Source organism: Balaenoptera acutorostrata, chromosome 12, assembly GCF_949987535.1.
Source record: "Balaenoptera acutorostrata chromosome 12, mBalAcu1.1, whole genome shotgun sequence".
NCBI classification, from domain to species: domain Eukaryota; kingdom Metazoa; phylum Chordata; class Mammalia; order Artiodactyla; family Balaenopteridae; genus Balaenoptera; species Balaenoptera acutorostrata.
In genome coordinates this window covers 69,757,875-69,775,356 of record NC_080075.1, presented here as the reverse complement: position 1 = coordinate 69,775,356, position 17,482 = coordinate 69,757,875, and the positions used below count along the sequence as shown (strand labels likewise).

The following is a 17,482-nucleotide window of genomic DNA, read 5'->3' as shown; positions in this document are numbered from 1 at the left end:
CTGACACACAGTAGGAATCTCTTTGCATGTTTATTGAATCACTGTACACATGATTGAGAGGTTAGGGAAGAAACAGGAGTAGGATGGAAAAGTAATTTTAGATTAGACTTGGTTTGAGTAATCCCAGTATATTCATGTGACACATCTCTTAACTCTTCTGGTCCTTAGTTTCATCACTGTAAATTGAAAAGATTCTGTTAGATGATACCTAAGCTCCTTTAACTATAATTTTTTTCCTTTTAATGACATCAAATGAGAAGTAGTTTAGTAAGTGAGGAAGAAGCATGTCAGAACCTTTGATGGGGAGGTAGTTGTATATAGATGTAATGTGAAGTATAGCCCTTCAGGGAGTTGAGGGGTGAGTATCTAAACAGAGAGCTAGCTAATGGCAGAAACAAACAGTAGATTAAAAAAAAGGTAGTTACAGGGGGGTTTTCAAATCGAGTAGTAGCATTGCAGGGATATTTTGGGGGCAGGGGTTTTGAAAGGAAATAGGGGTTGAGAATACTAAATTTAGCAGCTCTTTTTAAATTATTATTTTAGACTGGAGAGAAGTGGCCTATAGTGTCTTTTAATGCAAAGAGGAGGAGCTGAGCCTCAGAGAAAGCAAAGCCAAGGGTGTGTAGAACTACAGACCATCCTGGGCGCTGTGTGAGCAAATTGTTTGGCTACTGTTTTCCAGTGTTCTTTTTCTCCACCCTCACTCCCTCAACCCGCTTCTTAGAAGTTCAGATCTAGAGTTTAGCAGAAAGCCAGTTCTTAGCAGATATTTGTTCTATTTGTACTTTGAAGGATTTTGTATGTAACACTGTCACGTATTGGTAGAGATTTAAAAATATACCAAATATGCAGAAAAACTTGATTCGGCGTAAGAGACTTGACCTGTTTTGTTTGTCTGACTGACATTTTTTAAAGCACCATGACATTTGAAATTTTATTTCTTTTTCCTGTTGTGAGTCTTTTCAAATATTCAGAGGTCTTAAAGACTCCGCACTCCCAATGCAGGGGGCCCGGGTTCGTTCCCTGGTCAGGGAACTAGATCCCACATTCATGCTGCAACTAAGAGTTTGCATGCCACAACTAAGGAGCCCACCGACTGCAACTAAGACCCGGCGCAACCGAATAAATAAATGAATAAACAAAATAAAACATATTAAAAAAAATATTCAGAGGTCTTAATTGCTGAAATACCTTTTTTTTTAAAATTTATTTTATTTTTGGCTGCGCTGGGTCTTCATTGCCGCGTGCGGGCTTTCTCTAGTTGCGGCAAGCGGGGGCTTCTCTTTGTTGCGGTGCGCAGGCTTCTCATTGCGGTGGCTTCTCTTGTTGCGGAGCACAGGCTCTAGGTGCACGGGCTTCAGTAGTTGTGGCACGCAGGCTCAGTAGTAGTGGTGCATGGGCTTAGTTGCTCCGTGGCATGTGGGATCTTCCTGGACCAGGGCTCGAACCTGTGTCCCCCGCGTTGGCAGGTGGACTCCTAACCACTCCGCCACCAGGGAAGCCCTGAAATACCTTTTTTAATATATAAATTTTAAGGCCATTATTGTTTTCATGGTTTTAATGTTTCCAACGGTTTTATTATCCTGAAGCAAACCATGTTTTTGCTCTCATAGAGTTTAGGTCGTAAAATCAAATGTTTGATTATTCATTTTAGACTGTGCTTCCAACAGTTTATTTTTAAAACATCAATATTTTGTTCATCTGATTATGAGGACCCTCAAAAGTAATCCATTGGCAAATAATTTAAGAAAGTGAGTGAGGAGTCTGACTTCTACTTAACCTTTCAGCTCATAAAAACCAATTGCCCAAAGATATTACTTTTAGGTTCTAATGTAAAGAATTAATATTTCTAGATTTAAAAAATTCTTTTTTAGTGCACTCTGTAAAATTGCCATCACTTTTAGGCACAGTCACCCTTAGGAAGCTGTTCCGCAGTTCTTAGTCCATTAAATCTACTTTTTATAGGAAGAGATAAAAAAACAACAACTCTGGAATATTTTAAAATTTTGTGTTGGATAACGTCTTGGAAAAGAAAATATACAGTTTTATGTTAATACTAATAAGCAGAACAAAAAGCAAGGCTTTTTAAACAGCTTTTTTCTTTTTGGGGGGAGGTCAGTTGAGAGTATCTCTTTTTTTTCTTTATTTCAATTAAAAAAAAAAGTTGATTTATAATGTTGTGTTAGTTTCTGCTATACAGCAGAGTGATTCAGTTATACATATATATGTATTCTTTTTCATATTCTTTTCCATTATGGTTTATTACAGAATATTGAATTTAATTCCCTGTGCTATACAGCAGGATATTGTTGTTTACCTTGTTGTTGTACTGCTAATCCAAAACTCCTACTGCTTCCCTCCCCCACCCCCTTTCCCCTTTGGTAACCATAAGTTTGTTTTCTATGACTGAGTCTGTTTCTGTTTCATAAATAAGTTCATTTGTGTCATATTTTAGATTCCATGTATAAGTGATAGCATATGGTATTTGTCTTTCTCTTTCTGATTTACTTCACTTAGTATGATAATCTCTAGGTCCATCCATGTTGCTGTAAATGGCATTATTTCATTACTTTTTATGGCTGAGTAGTACTCCATTTTGTATATATAACTCATCTTCTTTGTCTATTCATCTGTCAGTGGACATTTAGGTTGCTTCCGTGTCTTGACTATTGTAAATAGTACTACTGTGAACACTGAGGTGTACATATCTTTTCGGATTTTGGTTTTCTCTGGATAAATGCCCAGGAGTGGGATTGCTGGATCATATGGTAGCTCTATTTTTAGTTTTTGAAAGAACCTCCATACTGTTTTCCATGGTGGCTGCACCAATTTACATTCCCACCAACAGTGTAGGATGGTTCTCTTTTCTCCACACCCTCTCCAGCATTTGTTATTTGTAGACTTTTCAGTGGCCATTCTGACCAGTGTGAGGTACCTCATTGTAGTTTTGATTTGTATTTCTCTAATAATTAGCGATGTTGAGCATCTTTTCATGTGCCTATTGAGCATCTGTATGTCTTCTTTGGAGAAATATTTATTTAGGTTTTCTGCCCATTTTTTGATTGGGTTGTTTTGTTGTTATTGAATTGTATGAGCTGTTTGTATATTTTGGTAGTTAAGGCCTTGTCAGTCAAATTGTTGGCAGATATTTTCTCCCATTCGTAGGTTGTCTTTTCGTTTTGTTTGTGGTTTCCTTTGCAGTGTAAAAGCTTATAGGTTTGATTAGTTCTCATTTGTTTATTTTTGCTTTTAACTTCTGTTGCCTTGGGAGACTGACCTAAGGAAACATTGCTAAGTCAGGGAATGTTTTGCCTGTGTTCTCTTCTAGGAGTTTTATGGTGTCATGTCCTATATTTAAGCCATTTTGAGTTTATATTTGTGTATGGTGTGAGGGTATGTTCTAACTTCATTGATTAACATGTGGCTGTCCAGCTTTCCCAGCACCACTTGCTGAAGAGATCGTCTTTTCTCCATTGTATATTCTTGCTTGCATTGTCAAAGATTTTTTTTTTTTTTTGGCTGCACCACCTGGCATGCAGAATCTTAGTTCCCCAGCCAGGGATCCAATCTGTGCCCCCTGCAGTGGAAGCGCAGAGTCCTAACCACTGGACCATCAGGGATTTCCTGTCGAAGATTAATTGACCATAGGTGTGTGGGTTTATTTCTGGGCTCTGTATTCTGTTCCACTGATAAATATATCTCTTTTGGGGGAGAGTATCCATTTCTAATGTTCTGACTTGTTAGACCTGTAGGTCATGTAAGAGGGCAGTCAAGCTCATATTCTTTATCAGGGCCCATTCTGTAGCCCTATAATTAAAGATTATTACATGTATCATTCTGAAATTGAATTTGGGCAGTTACAGTAACAAAATATATCGATTTTTTTTTGTGTCTTTCAGAATCATGGTGTCATGGAGAGGGATATACTTTATACTCACTCTGTTTTGGGGAAGCTTTTTTGGAAGCATTTTCATGCTGGGTCCCTTTTTACCTTTGATGTTTATAAACCCATCTTGGTATCGCTGGATCAACAACCGCCTTGTGGCAACCTGGCTCACGCTACCTGTGGTAAGTTAAACAGCAGAGAAAGAGACCATACCAAAGTGACCATACCAAAGTGGCCTAGCCTATTGATTTGCATTTTGTTAGAGTCAGATTTAGTCAAATATTAGAAGAAACATATTCGTGGTACATAAGAAGCACATTAGTTTTTGTATTTCCCCCTTTAAATGAAAGAGAGAAATGAAGTAATTCATGTTCTTGAAATAAAATATGTATTTAAGGGCCATATTCCAAAATTGAGTTTCTTCCATATTCCTAATGAATTTTATTTTCCTTCACTGGGGTATACTTTAGTAAAATGCAAAAAATCTAAAGATGCAGACTGAAGAATTTTTACATTGTTAATTTTATATTGCATTTTCGTTTATTTAATTAATTTATTTATATTTATTTTTATTTTATTTATTTTATTTTTGGCTGCACTGGGTCTTCGTTGCCGCGTGCGGGTTTTCTCTGGTTGCGGCGAGCGGGGGCTACTCTTCGTTGTGGTGTGTGGGCTTCTCATTGCAGTGGCTTCTCTTGTTGCGGAGTATGGGCTCTAGGTGCGTGGGCTTCAGTAGTTGTGGCTCATGGGCTCTAGAATGCAGGCTCAGTAGTTGTGGCACATGGGCTTAGTCGCTCCACGGCATCTGGGATCTTCCCTGACCAGGCCTCGAACCCATGTCCCCTGCCTTGGCAGGTGGATTCTTAACCACTGCGCCACCAGGGAAGCCCTGTTTTATTATATTTTGTATTTCTCTTGCTTCTTTTTTTTTTGTCTTATTTATTTATTTAATATACATGTATCTATTCTTTTTCAAATTCTTTTCCCATTTAGGTTATTACAGAACATTGAGCAGAGTTCCCTTTGCTATACAGTAGGTCCTTGTTGGTTATCTATTTTAAATATAATGTGTGTATATGTCAATCCCAAACTCCCAATTTGTCCTCCCCCCCCCCCCCCACCTTCCCCTTTGGTAACCATAAGCTTGTGAGTGTGTTTCTGGATAAGTGCATTTCTATCTTTTTTTTTTTTTTTTTTAAGATTCCGCATACAAGCAATAGCATATGATATTTGTCTTTCTCTGTCTGACTTACTTCACTTAGTATGATAATCTCCAGGTCTATCCATGTTGTTGCAAATGGCATTATTTCATTCTTTTTAATGGCAGAGTAATATTCCATTGTATATACGTACCACAGCTTTATCCATTCATCGGTTGATGGACATTAGGTTGCTTCCATGTCTTGCCTATCATAAACAGTGCTGCAATGAACATTGGGGTGCATGTATGCTTTTGAACCATAGTTTTCTCCAGATATATGCCCAGGAGTGGGATTGCTGGATCATATGGTAGTTCTATTTTTAGTTTTTTAAGGACCCTCCATACTGTTTTCCATAGTGGCTCTACTAATTTACATTCCCACCAACAGTTGTCGGAGGCTTCCATTTTCTTCACACCCTCTCCATCATTTATTGTTTGTAGACTTTTTGATGATGGCCATTGTGATCGGTGTGACGTGATATCTCACTGTAGTTTTGATTTGCATTTCTCTAATAATTAGCAATGTTGAGCATCTTTTCATGTACCTCTTGGCCATCTGTATGTCTTTGGAGAAATATTTATTTAGGTCTTCTGCCCATTTTTTGATTGGGTTGTTAGTTTTATTGATATTGAGCTGCACGAGCTGTTTGTAAATTTTGGAGATTAATCCCTTGTCATTCGCATTGTTTGCAAATATTTTCTCCCATTCTGTGGGGTGTCTTTTTGTTTTGTTTATGGTTTCCTCTGCTGTGAAAAAGCTTTTGAGTTTAAATAGGTCCCATTAGTTTATTTTTGTTTTTATTTCCATTACTCTAGCAGATGGATTGAAAAAGATCTTGCTGTGTTTTATGTCAAAGAGTGTCCTTCCTATGTTTTTCTCTAAGAGTTTTATAGTATCGGGTCTTTTTAGGTCTTTCATTCATTTTGAGTTTATTTTTGTGTCTGGTGTTTGAGAATGTTCTAGTATCATTCTTTTACAGGTAGCTGTACAGTTTTCCCAGCACCATTTATTGAAGAGACTGACTTTTCTTCATTGTACAGTCTTTCCTCCTTTGTCGTAGATTAGTTGACCATGGATGTGTGGGTTTATTTCTGGGCTTTCCATCCTGTTCCATTGATCTATATTTCTGTTTTTGTGCCAGTACCATACTGTTTTGATGACTGTAGCTTTGTAGTATAATATGAAGTCAGGGAGCCTGGTTCCTCCATTTCTGTTTTTCTTTCTCAGGATTGCTTTGGCTATTTGGGGTCTTTTGTGTCTCCATACAAATTAAAAAAAATTTTGTTCTAGTTCTGTGGAAAATGCCATTGATAATTTGATAGGGATTGCATTGAATCTGTAGATTGCCTTGAGTAGTATAGTCATTTTGACACTATTGACTCATCCAACCCAAGAACATGGTATATCCTTCCATCTGTTTGTGTCTTTGATTTCTTTCATCAGTGTCTTACGGTTTTCAGAGTACAGGTCTTTTGTCTCCTTAGGTAGGTTTATTCCTAGGTATTTTATTCTTCTTGATGTGACAGTAAATGGGATTGTTTCTTCAACTTCTCTTTCTGATCTTTCATTGTTAGTTTATAGAAATGTAACAGATTTCTGTGCATTAATTTTGTATCCTGCAACTTTACTGAATTCATTGATGAGGTCTAGTAGTTTTCTGGTAGCATCTTTAGGATTTTCTATGTATAGTATCATGTCGTCTACAAACAGTGACGGTTTTACTACTTCTTTTCCAACTTGGACTGCTTATATTTCTTTTTTTTCTCTGATTGCCGTGGCTAGGACTTCCAAAACTATGTTGAATAAAAGTGGCGAGAATGGACATTGTTGTGTTCTTCCTGATCTTAGAGGAAATGCTTTCAGCTTTTCACCACAGAGTATGATGTTAGCTGTACGTTTGTCATATGTGGCCTTTATTGTGTTGAGGTTAGTTCCTTCTATACTGACTTCCTGGAGAGTTTTTATCATTAATGGTGTTGAATTTTGTCAAGAGCTTTTTCTTCATCTATTGAGATGATCATATGGTTTTATTCTTCAATTTGTTGATATGGTGTATTACACTGATGGATTTGCAGATATTGAAATATTCTTGCATCCCCTGGGATAAGTCCCACTTGATCGTGGTGTATGATCCTCCTAATGTATTGTTGGATTTGGTTTGCTAGTGTTTTGTTGCACATTTTCGAATCAGTGTTGTTGGCCTATAATTTTCTTTTTTTGTGGTATCTTTGGTTTTGGTGTCAGGGTGATGGTGGCCTCATAGAATGAGTTTGGGAGTGTTTGTTCCTCTGCATTTTTTGGGAACAGTTCAAGAAGGATAGGTGTTAACTCTTTTCTAAATGTTTGATAGAATTTTCCTATGAAGCCATCTAGTCCTGGACTTTTGTTTGTTCGAGTTTTTTAATCACAGTTTCAATTTCAGTACTTGTGACTGGTCAGTTCATAGTTTATGATTCTTCCTGGTCAGTTCATAGTTTCTGATTCTTCCAGGTCAGTTCATAGTTTCTAATTCTTCCTGGCTCAGTCTTGAGAGATTGTACCTTTCTGAGAGTTTGTTCATTTCTTCCAAGGTTGCCCATTTTATTGGCATACAGTTGTTTGTAGTAGTCTCTTATGAAATTTTGTATTTCTGTGGTGTCTTTCGTAACTTCTTCTTTTTCATTTCTAATCTTACTGATTTGAGCCCTCTCTTGTTCTCTTGATGAGACTGGCTAAAGGTATATCAATTTTGTTTATCTTTTTAATGAACCAGCTTTTAGTTTCATTGATCTTTTTTATCATTTTCTTCATCTCTTTCATTCATTTCTGCTCTGATCTTTATGATTTCTTTCCTTCTTCCAACTTGGGGTTTTGTTTGCTCTTCTTTCTCTAGTTGCTTTAGGTGTAAGGTTAGGTTGTTTATTTTGGATTTTTCTTGTTTCCTGGGGTAAGACTGTATTGCTATAAACTTCCCTCTTAGAACTGCTTTTGCTGTGTCCCACAGGTTTTGGATCATAATGCTTTCATTTTCATTTGTCTCTAGGTATTTTTTGATTTCCTTTTTGATATCTTCAGTGAGATCCATTGGTTGTTTAGTAGCATATCGTTTAGCCACCACATGTTTGTGTTTTTTAAAGTTTTTTTCTTGTAGTTAATTTCTAATATCATAGCGTTGTGGTCGGAGAAGATGCTTTATATGATTTCAGTTCTTTTAAATTTACCAAGGCTCACTTTGTGGCCCAGCATGTGATCAGTCCTGGAGAATGTTCCATGTGCAATTGAGAAGAATGTGTATTCTGCTGCTTTTGGAAGGAATGTTCGATAAATATCACTTACGTCCATCTCCTCTAGTGTGTCATTTAAGTCCTGTGTTTCCTTACTGATTTTCTGTCTGGATGATCTGTTCATTGATAAAAGTGGGGTGTTAGAGTCCCCCACTATTATTGTGTTACTGTCGATGTCTCCTTTTATGACTGTTAGCATTTGCCTTATATATTGAGGTGCTTCTGTGTTGGGTGCATATATACTTGTAATTGTTATATCTTCTTGGATTGATCCCTTCATCATTATGTAGTGTCCTTCTTTGTCTCTTGTAACAGTCTTTATTTTAAAGTCTTTTTGTCTGATATGAGTATTGCTACTCCAGCTTTCTTTTGATTTCTATTGCTATGGAATACATTTTCTATCCCCTCACTTTCAGTCTGTATGTGTCCCTAGATCTGAAGTGGGTCTCTTATAGACAGCAAATATATGGGTCTTGTTTTTGTATCCATTCAGCCTTTGTCTTTTGGTTGGAGCATTTAATCCATTTACATTTAAGGTAGTTATCTATATGTTCCTATTACCATTTTCTTTATTGTTTTGGGTTTGTCTTTGTAGGTCTTTTTCTTCTCTTGTGTTTCTTGCCTAGAGATGTTCCTTTAGCATTTGTTGTAAAGCTGGTTTGGTGGTGCTTATTAATTCTCTTAGCTTTTGCTTGTCTGTAAAGCTTTTGATTTCTCTGTTGAATCTGAATGCGATCCTTGCTGGGTAGAGTAGTCTTGGTTGTAGGTTTTTCCCTTTCATCGCTTTAAACATATCCTGCCACTCCCTTCTGGCCTGCATAGTTTCTGCTGAAAAATCACCTGATAACCTTATGGGGATTCCCATGTATGTTATTTGTTGCTTTTCCCTTGTTGCTTTTAATATTTTTTCTTTGTATTTAATTTTTGACAGTCTTTTGGTTGAGGTATTTAATCCATTTAAGTTTAAGGTAATTATCAATATGTGTGTTCTTACTGCAATTTTGTTATCTGTTTTTGTAGGTCTTTTTTCATCCCTTCCTCTTTGGTTCTCTTTTAGGATTTTATGACTAATTTTAGTGTTGTGTTTGGATTCCTTTTTCTTTTTTGTGTGCATACCTATTGTAGATTTTTGGTTTGTGTTTACCACGAGGTTTTGAATAGCACTTTATATATAAAAAGGATTGTTTTAATTTGCTAGTCTTTCAATTTCAAATGCATTTTCAATAACCTGTATTTGTACTGTCATCTTCTCATGATTGCTGGGTTTGATATCATATTTGTGTGTGGATGACTTCCTACCTTTACTTCATGTTTGCCTTTACCGGTGAGGTTTTCCATTCGTAATCTTCTTGTTTCTAGTTGTAGCTTTTTCTTTTCCAGCTAGAGGTTCCTTTAGCATTTGTTGCAAAGGTGGGTCTGGTGTTGCTGAATTCTCTTAGCTTTTGTTTGTCTGTAAAGCTTTTGATTTCTCTGTTGAATCTGATTGAGAGCCTTGTTGGGTAGAGTATTCTTGGTTGTAGGGTCTTCCCTTTCATCACTTAAAATATTGTATATCATGTCACTCCCTTGTGACCTGAAGAGTTTCTGCTGAAAAATCAGCTGATAACCTTACAGGAGTTCCCTTGTATGTTATTTGTTGCTTTTCTCTTGTTGCTTTTTATATTTTTTGTCTTTAATTTTTGTCAGTTTGATTACTATGTGTTCCTCCTTGGGCTTATCTTTGTGCTTCCTGGACTTGGGTGACTGTTTCCTTTCCCATGTTAGGGAAGTTTTCAGCTATTATCTATTCAAATATTTTCTCAGGCTCTTTCTCTCTCTCTTCTCCTTCTGGGATCCCTATAATGCGAATGTTGGTGCATTTAGTATTGTCCCAGAGGACTTTTAGACTGTCCTCATCTGTCCTCATTTCTTTTTATTTCTTTTTCTTTATTCTGTTCCACGGCAGTCATTTCCACCAATCTGTCTTCCAGCTCATTTATCTGTTATTCTGCCTCACTTACCCTGCTATGGATTCCTTGTAGTGTATTTTTTTTTTTTTTTTTTTTATAAATTTATTTATTTTATTTATTTATTTTTGGCTGTGTTGGGTCCTCGTTGCTGTGTGCGGGCTTTCTCTAGTTGCGGCGAGCGGGGGCCACTCTTCATTGCGGTGCGCAGGCCTCTCATTGCGGTGGCCTCTCTTATTGTGGAGCACGGGCTCTAGGCGCATGGGCTTCAGTAGTTGTGGCACTTGGGCTCAGTAGTTGTGGCTCACAGGCTCTAGAGCGCAGGCTCAGTAGTTGTGGCGCACGAGCTCAGTTGCTCTGCGGCATGTGGGATCCTCCCGGACCAGAGCTCGAACCCGTGTCCCCTGCATTGGCAGGCGGATTCCCAACCACTGCGCCACCAGGGAAGCCCTGTAGTGTATTTTTTATTTCAGTTATTTTTCATCTCTGTTTGTTTATTCTTTATTTCTCCTAGGTCTTTGTTAAATATTTCTTGCATCATCTAGATCTGTGCCTCCATTCTTTTTCTGAGATCTTGGATCATCTTTACTATCATTACTCTGAATTCTTTTCAGGTAGGTTGCCTATCTCCACTTCATTTTGTTTTTCTTCTGGGATTTTATCTTGTTCCTTCATCTGGGACATATTCCTCTCTCATCCCACTTTGTCTAACTTTCTGTGATTGCAGTTTTCATTCTGCAGGCTGCAGGGATGTAGTTTTCTTGCTTCTGCTGTCTGCCCCCTGGTGGATGATGCTGTCTGAGAGGCTTATGCAGGTTTCTGGGTGGGATTGACTGGTTCCTGCGCACTGGTGGGTGGAGCTGTGTCTTGTCCTTCTGGTGGGCAGGTCTGTGTCAGGGGGTGTGTTTATCTGGCAGCTGTGTGCTCAGGAAGACTTTAAGTAGCCTGTCTCCTGATGGGTGGGGCTGTGTCCTCCCCCTGTTGTTTGTTTGGCTTAAGGCGTCCCATCACTGGAGCCTACAGGCTGTTGGGTAGGGCCAGGCCTTGGTCAGAAAATGGCAGCCTCCAGGAGGGCTCACGTCAATGAGTACTCCCCAGAACTATCACCACCAGTGTTTTGGTACCCCCGGTGAGTCACAGTGTCTCCCCTCCTTTGCAGGAGACCCTCCAATACCAGCAGGTAGGTCTGGCCCAGGCTCTTATGAGGTCACTGCTTTTTTCCCTGGGTCCTGGTGCACACGAGACCTTGTGTGAGCCCTCCAAGAGTGGAATTTCTGTTTCCCCCAACCCTGTGGAATCCCTCCTTTCAAACCCTGCTGGCCTTCAAAGCTGGTTTCTCTGGGGGCTCCTTCTCCTGTTGCGAGACCCACAGGCTGGGAAGCCTGATGTGGGGCTCAGAATTTTCACTCCTGTGAGGGAACTTCTGTGGTATAATTATTTTCCAGTTTGTGGGTTGCCCACCCGGCATGTATGGGATTTGATTTTATCGTGTTTCCGCCCGTTCTACTGTCTCAGTGTCGCTTCTTTGTCTTTAGATGTAGGATATCTTTTTTGGTAGGTTCGAGTGTTTTTTTTTTGGTTGATGATTGTTCAGCAGATAGTTGTGGTTTTCGTGTTTTTGTAAGAAGTGCGCTCATGTCCTTGTACTTCGCCATCTTGTCTGCACCTCCTCCATTTATTTTATAAAATGACAAAGATTAAGATTCAGATAACAGACTTTTTAAAACTTGTGACATTGATGTGATCAAGTCTCCCCAGTAACCACAGAATTTAGGAATGAAGTGATTTTCTGTCTGGGGGCTAGGTTGAAAACGTGTGAGGTAAAAGTGCATACAAAACATATAGTAAATTCTTGGATCAGCCAGATATTTGCTACGAGGTCTGTGCATACTGCTCTGAGCACATGTCCCTCTGACACTGAGAGCTGGTTACTCCTTATAGGTTTCCAGTCTATACTTCTCCCTTCTCTGGCACTGAACCGGTTTCAGCCCTTTGTTGTTGCTTAAGAGCAGTGCCTTCTCCAAAAATGAAGTGTTGTGCAAGCAGCCTCCTTTACCTTGAATGGGTCATATTTCCTGAGTGTTCTGTTCCTTCTTTTCCCTGAGCAACACCTGGAACTTAATTTTACTGGGTTTATTGACCTGTTTTGGTGGAGGTGGTGAGTATAATACCTGAAAAGGAGAAGAAGGAGGGAATTCTCTTCCTTCGCTTGTTGAAGGGTCTTCTCTACCTGTTTCTTTTGAATGAGTTGTCTTTTTCCCCTCAGGCAGACTGCCATTGTTGTGTTTGTAGAGAGGAAAGTATCAATGCTGATGCTATAGACCCCTCAGGTGGAGGTTGATAGGGAAAGATTTCCAGAAACAAACAGTGGTTGGTGGGGGAGTACCTACCTTGATAGAGTAGACGTTTCTCAAAAGTTCCCTGTAAATTGAATTTTAATAAATTGTTTACAGTGCACTCTCCTTCTTCTCATATTTTAAAAAGAAATCCTGTGATGAATAATTTTACAGATTATATTCCTCCCTTGTTACAAGGTTAATTAAAAATATTTTATTCAGGCATATCTGTTTTATGAAATGTGATATTGTTAAACTAAAAGTAGTCTCCTCCTTCTTCTCATTTTCTTTTCTCTATTTGTACTTAAAGCTGACTTTTCTACAGGCACAAACTAAAGGGATTGTAACCTACTGGTAGATAAATACCTGTGGAAAGGTATGGCATATTTAATTCAGATATAAGGAGAAGAATTAGGAGGTTTTGTTAAAAGGAAAAATCAAACTAAAAACCCAAGGGTAGTGATGATCATAGCTATTGACCACTTATGTGGCAGATGTTATGCTAAGTGCTTTAATAAGACAGCCACATTTTAGGTGCCGCCATCATCCCCATTTTACAGAAGAGGAAATGGAAGTTTTGAGAAAATAATTTGCCCAAGTTCACATGCATAAGCAAATTATTTAAACAGAGCTGAGATTAAACCCAGTTTGTCTGCTGCCATTAGAGCTTTAGGTGATAAGAAAACCTTCAAGGGTTGGTCAGAGTCACCTGGCACCTTAACCATTCCAGGTGGTAAGAAACTCATTGGCACCTCATGATTGTTTCTAAAGAAGAAGGTTTGGAGTTCTTTTCAAGCCAGGGAATACCTGACTTTGGGGGGTGGGGAGGAAATCTGAGAAACCAACAACTCGTAATAAAGTCAGTTTCATTAGTGAGATGATTCTGTTGCAGTGGAAGATGAAAATTGACAAGAAATAGTCATAGAAGCCTTTTCTTTTTCTAGAGAAACCAAAGACATAGGTTGCTGAAATACCTGGAACAAGGAGCATATTAGTAAATACTCGTTGGATGAGTGGACAAACATAAAGAAGTTTCAGGGTCAAACTAGCTCAAACTTTAGTATCAAGAATTGTGCAGTATTCTCTCCTCTATTTGTTGAAAGAAAAATTTATATATATATATATATATGTGTGTATGTGTGTGTGTGTGTGTGTGTGTGTGTGTGTGTTTATATTTTTATAAATGTTATAAAATCATGCCTTTAGGGATTACGTAGTGTGTCACAGTCCACCTAGAGTAATTTTACTACATATAAAATGTAAGAGCCTTGTAACAGTGTGGTGCATTTGTTCTCACATTCTTTGTGCTTTTATTGTCATATTGCATCTACTTACACAGTAAACTCCATAGAACAGTGTTTTATCTAAATATCATCCATTTACAGTGTTTTTTGTTTTTTGGCTGCGTTGGGTCTTCATTGCTATGCGCAGGCTTTCTCTAGTTGTGGCGAGCCGGGGCTACCTTTCGTTGTGGTGCGTGGGCTTCTCACTGTGGTGGCTTCTCTTGTTGCGGAGCACAGGCTCTAGGTGTACAGGTTTCAGTAGTTGTGATGTGTGGGCCCAGTAGTTACGGAGCGCAGGCTCAGTAGTTGTGGCGCACGGGCTTAGCTGCTCTGCAGCATGTGGGATCTTCCTGGAGCAGGGATCGAACCCGTGTCCCCTGCATTGGCAGGCGGATTCTTAACCACTGTGCCACCAGGGAAGTCCCACAGTGTTCTTTATTCTTCCTGTATGGTACAGTTTCTATCTAGTGACATTTCCCATCAGCCTGAAGAACTTCCTTAAGCTTTTCTTGTAGTGAGGGCTCCTGTAGATGGATTCTGTTTTTATTTAATTAAAAGTTAAGTTTACCTCCATTTTTGAAGGCTAATGTTGCTGGCATTTCTGGGGTGACTCACCCTGCGGGGCCCCCCACCCCCCACTTTGAAGTTCCCCTGTCTTATGTTCCTCTTGAAGTTCTCCATTGTTTTTGATAAAAAGTTAGCTATCATACATGTTGTTGCTTCCCTTTATGTAATGTGTCATTTTCCTCTGGCTGCTTTAAAGATTTCTCTTTGTTTTTTAGCAGTTTGATTATGATATGCCTAGGTATAGTTTTCTTTATTTTGCCATGTTCCATTGGACGGCTTAGATCTGCAGCTTTGTTTTTGTCCAAATTGGGAAATTTGGGGCCATTATTTCTTTACATATTTTTTTCTGCCCCGTTTACTCTCTTTTATCCTTTTGTGTCCACAATTATATGTATGCTGGATTGCTTAGATTGTTACACAGGTCACCAAGTTCACTGACCCTCTCTTTTGCCACCTCTAATCTGTGTTTTGTTTACACAGTGGATTTCGATTTAAAATACTGTAAAGTTCTAGAACTTACTTTGGGTTCTTTTATTGGTTTCACTACTTTCTTGAGATTCCTCAGGTAGTAATTGTAGTGACTCTATTTTGCTGTGAGTCAACTGGGTAGGTAAGTGTGGTGCCATGTACTCTGTTAGGGCCCCTCATCCTCTCTTTTTATTGTTCCTGTAGGAAATACTTTGCATTGAATATTTGCGTAATTCCTACATTAGTAGTATGTATCCTCCTTATCTGTCAGGCAAAATTTCTTTCTCTGAATAGAAGGATGTTTTGTGTTGTAACTTGTGTTTATTGAACAAGTAGCAGCAGGATCCCTGTACACTCATTTATTTATTATTAATTTATTAACTCCTCTTAAGTGTCTCCCATCCTAGCTTATGACCTCTGTCCTCGTGGAGATAATAGTTCTCTACCTAAACTGTCTTTCCTAGTTGTAGATTTACACAACTTGACTAGTTTCTTTTCTGGCTTTCATTTGATTGAAAGACTACTTCCTTTGTTAGAGGACAGAAGTTGACGTTCCAGGCCATGACTTTTTAGAGTTAGATTTTTAAATCATCTTTAAAGATAAGAAGCCCAGTGCTTTGTTGCAGCTGTCAAACATATGATTTAATAGAAAATATTCATTTTGTGGTATTGTTTTAATCACCATTACTCGTTTATTTATAAAGCATTCCTCCATGAAATATTTATATTAAGTGAAATAAGCATATTGTTCAGTTACATAAAATTAACCATCACAAGTACCTATTTCTAATAAGTCATCTACAAACTGTTAAATAATTCTGTTTATAGTTATTATAAAATCAGAGACATTTTGTTTTGAAAGTTATAAATTTTCAAGTCATTTACATAACTTTAAGGTTTTGTTTTGAAAGTTATAAATTTTCAAGTCATTTACATAACTTTAAGGTTTTTATTTCATCATCTGTACAATAAGGAAATTGGAGTAGATGATCTTTTGAGATCCATTCCAGAGTCAGCAATGTGTATCTGATTCTAAAGCAAACATTTAGAGGTAAATGATTTTTTTTTAATAACAGTCATATGTTGCTGCTACTTTGTTTTCTTTAATGTGATAAATATTCCACAGTGTATGATTTTGTGATTATAAATTACATGTTTTTGGCTGACTCTCTCTACCAAAACCTTAAGAGTTTTGAGGATTTTCTTGAGTTACTACATTGGTAGAAATCATTGCAATTGCTATGCTTTCCAGGGTCTAATCAATCTAATTTCTTTGGAAACCCAATATAAGCAGACTGCTTATTCGTACAGGTATTAGACACAGACTTTTGGTTTCACTGTTGGCCTTCCCACTTTCTAGTCATTTGAACTTGGCTAAACTACTTAGCCTCTCTAAACTTCTCTTCATCTGTTTAAAAATAAATAAATAAAGGAGTTCTAATACCGCCTACCACAGAGAGTTATTGTGATGACTAGATGAGATAATGAATATAGCCTTTCCAAAGTAAGCAGTAAATGTTTGCTACTATAAAAGTTTTAGGGGGTAGGCTAAACTACGTTATCAAAGAAAGTTCAAAACATAGTGGCTGGAAAAAGACAGAACTTTATTCACCCTCAAGTCCAGGTTGACAGGTTAGCTTTGTTCCCTGATGTCACTCAAGGACTCCAATTCCTTTCACCCAGCCTGGCATAATATCCTCTTCTATATGGTCAAGACTGTTCACTACCCCTTCTTTGCCCCACTCAGCAGGAAGTGGGGAGGGAAGGAAGTCCAGAGCAAGTTCTTTCCCTTTAGACCAGTGAATTACAAGTGGTACATAATCTCTCTTGCTCACCCCATTGGTGAGAACAGCTAAAAGCTGTAACAGAATCTGGGAAGTGTAGTCTTTTTTCTGACAGCCATGTACACAATTAAAATCTATTACTCTGGAAGAAATGGACAAATTAACTGGACAAAGTCTGCCATAGCTGCTCCTACTGCTGTTACTACTAGTACCAGTACTGTTACAGCAGAATTATGTCATGTATCTATTTACCTTCTACAGCTTCAATTACGTGTTCTAGGGTGGATATGGGGAGAGTGGAGAGATGAGACTGAATTTTTGAAATGTGAGTGGTCCGGTGGTGAATATGATTCTTGTGTTTGAAACAATATGCAAACCAATAATTTCATCTGATGGTCAGTTGGAGAAATCTGGTCCAACATTCAGAAAAAACAGGCTGAGCTGGTCTTACTGATGTGTGCTGGTCTCTTGTAGGTACTTTCCTATGAAATATTCAGGGGTAGTTTCAGCTATTCCTGACTTTTGCCTTATTGCCTGTCTTCAGACCTTATCATATAGGCAAGATTCAACCACCATTGTAGTGTTAAATTGGTATATATTTGCAAACAACACTTCTGTTACTCAACTTTTTAACTCACTGCCTTGCTCACCAGTAGTGGCATATCGAGCAGAGAGTCTTTCAGTTAGAAATTTATAGAAGTTGAATCCCTTGTAGCAAGGTTATAGAAGGTTGATGTTCTAGTTTTG

General features: G+C 38.2%; 1 protein-coding gene across 10 annotated transcripts in view; it reads left to right on the top strand.

Moving 5' to 3' along the window:
- The window catches only part of LCLAT1 (lysocardiolipin acyltransferase 1), a 293,997-nt gene that overhangs the window by 157,352 nt on the left and 119,163 nt on the right, over positions 1-17,482 (top strand). For 9 of the 10 annotated variants that reach the window (XM_057557827.1, XM_057557828.1, XM_057557829.1 and 6 more), the window contains one exon: positions 3,900-4,068. The exons of the other annotated variant lie outside the window; for it this stretch is intronic. In XM_057557827.1, coding sequence (XP_057413810.1) covers positions 3,900-4,068 — 169 coding nt within the window. The remainder of the gene's footprint in view (positions 1-3,899; positions 4,069-17,482) is intronic. 10 annotated transcript variants of the gene reach the window in all.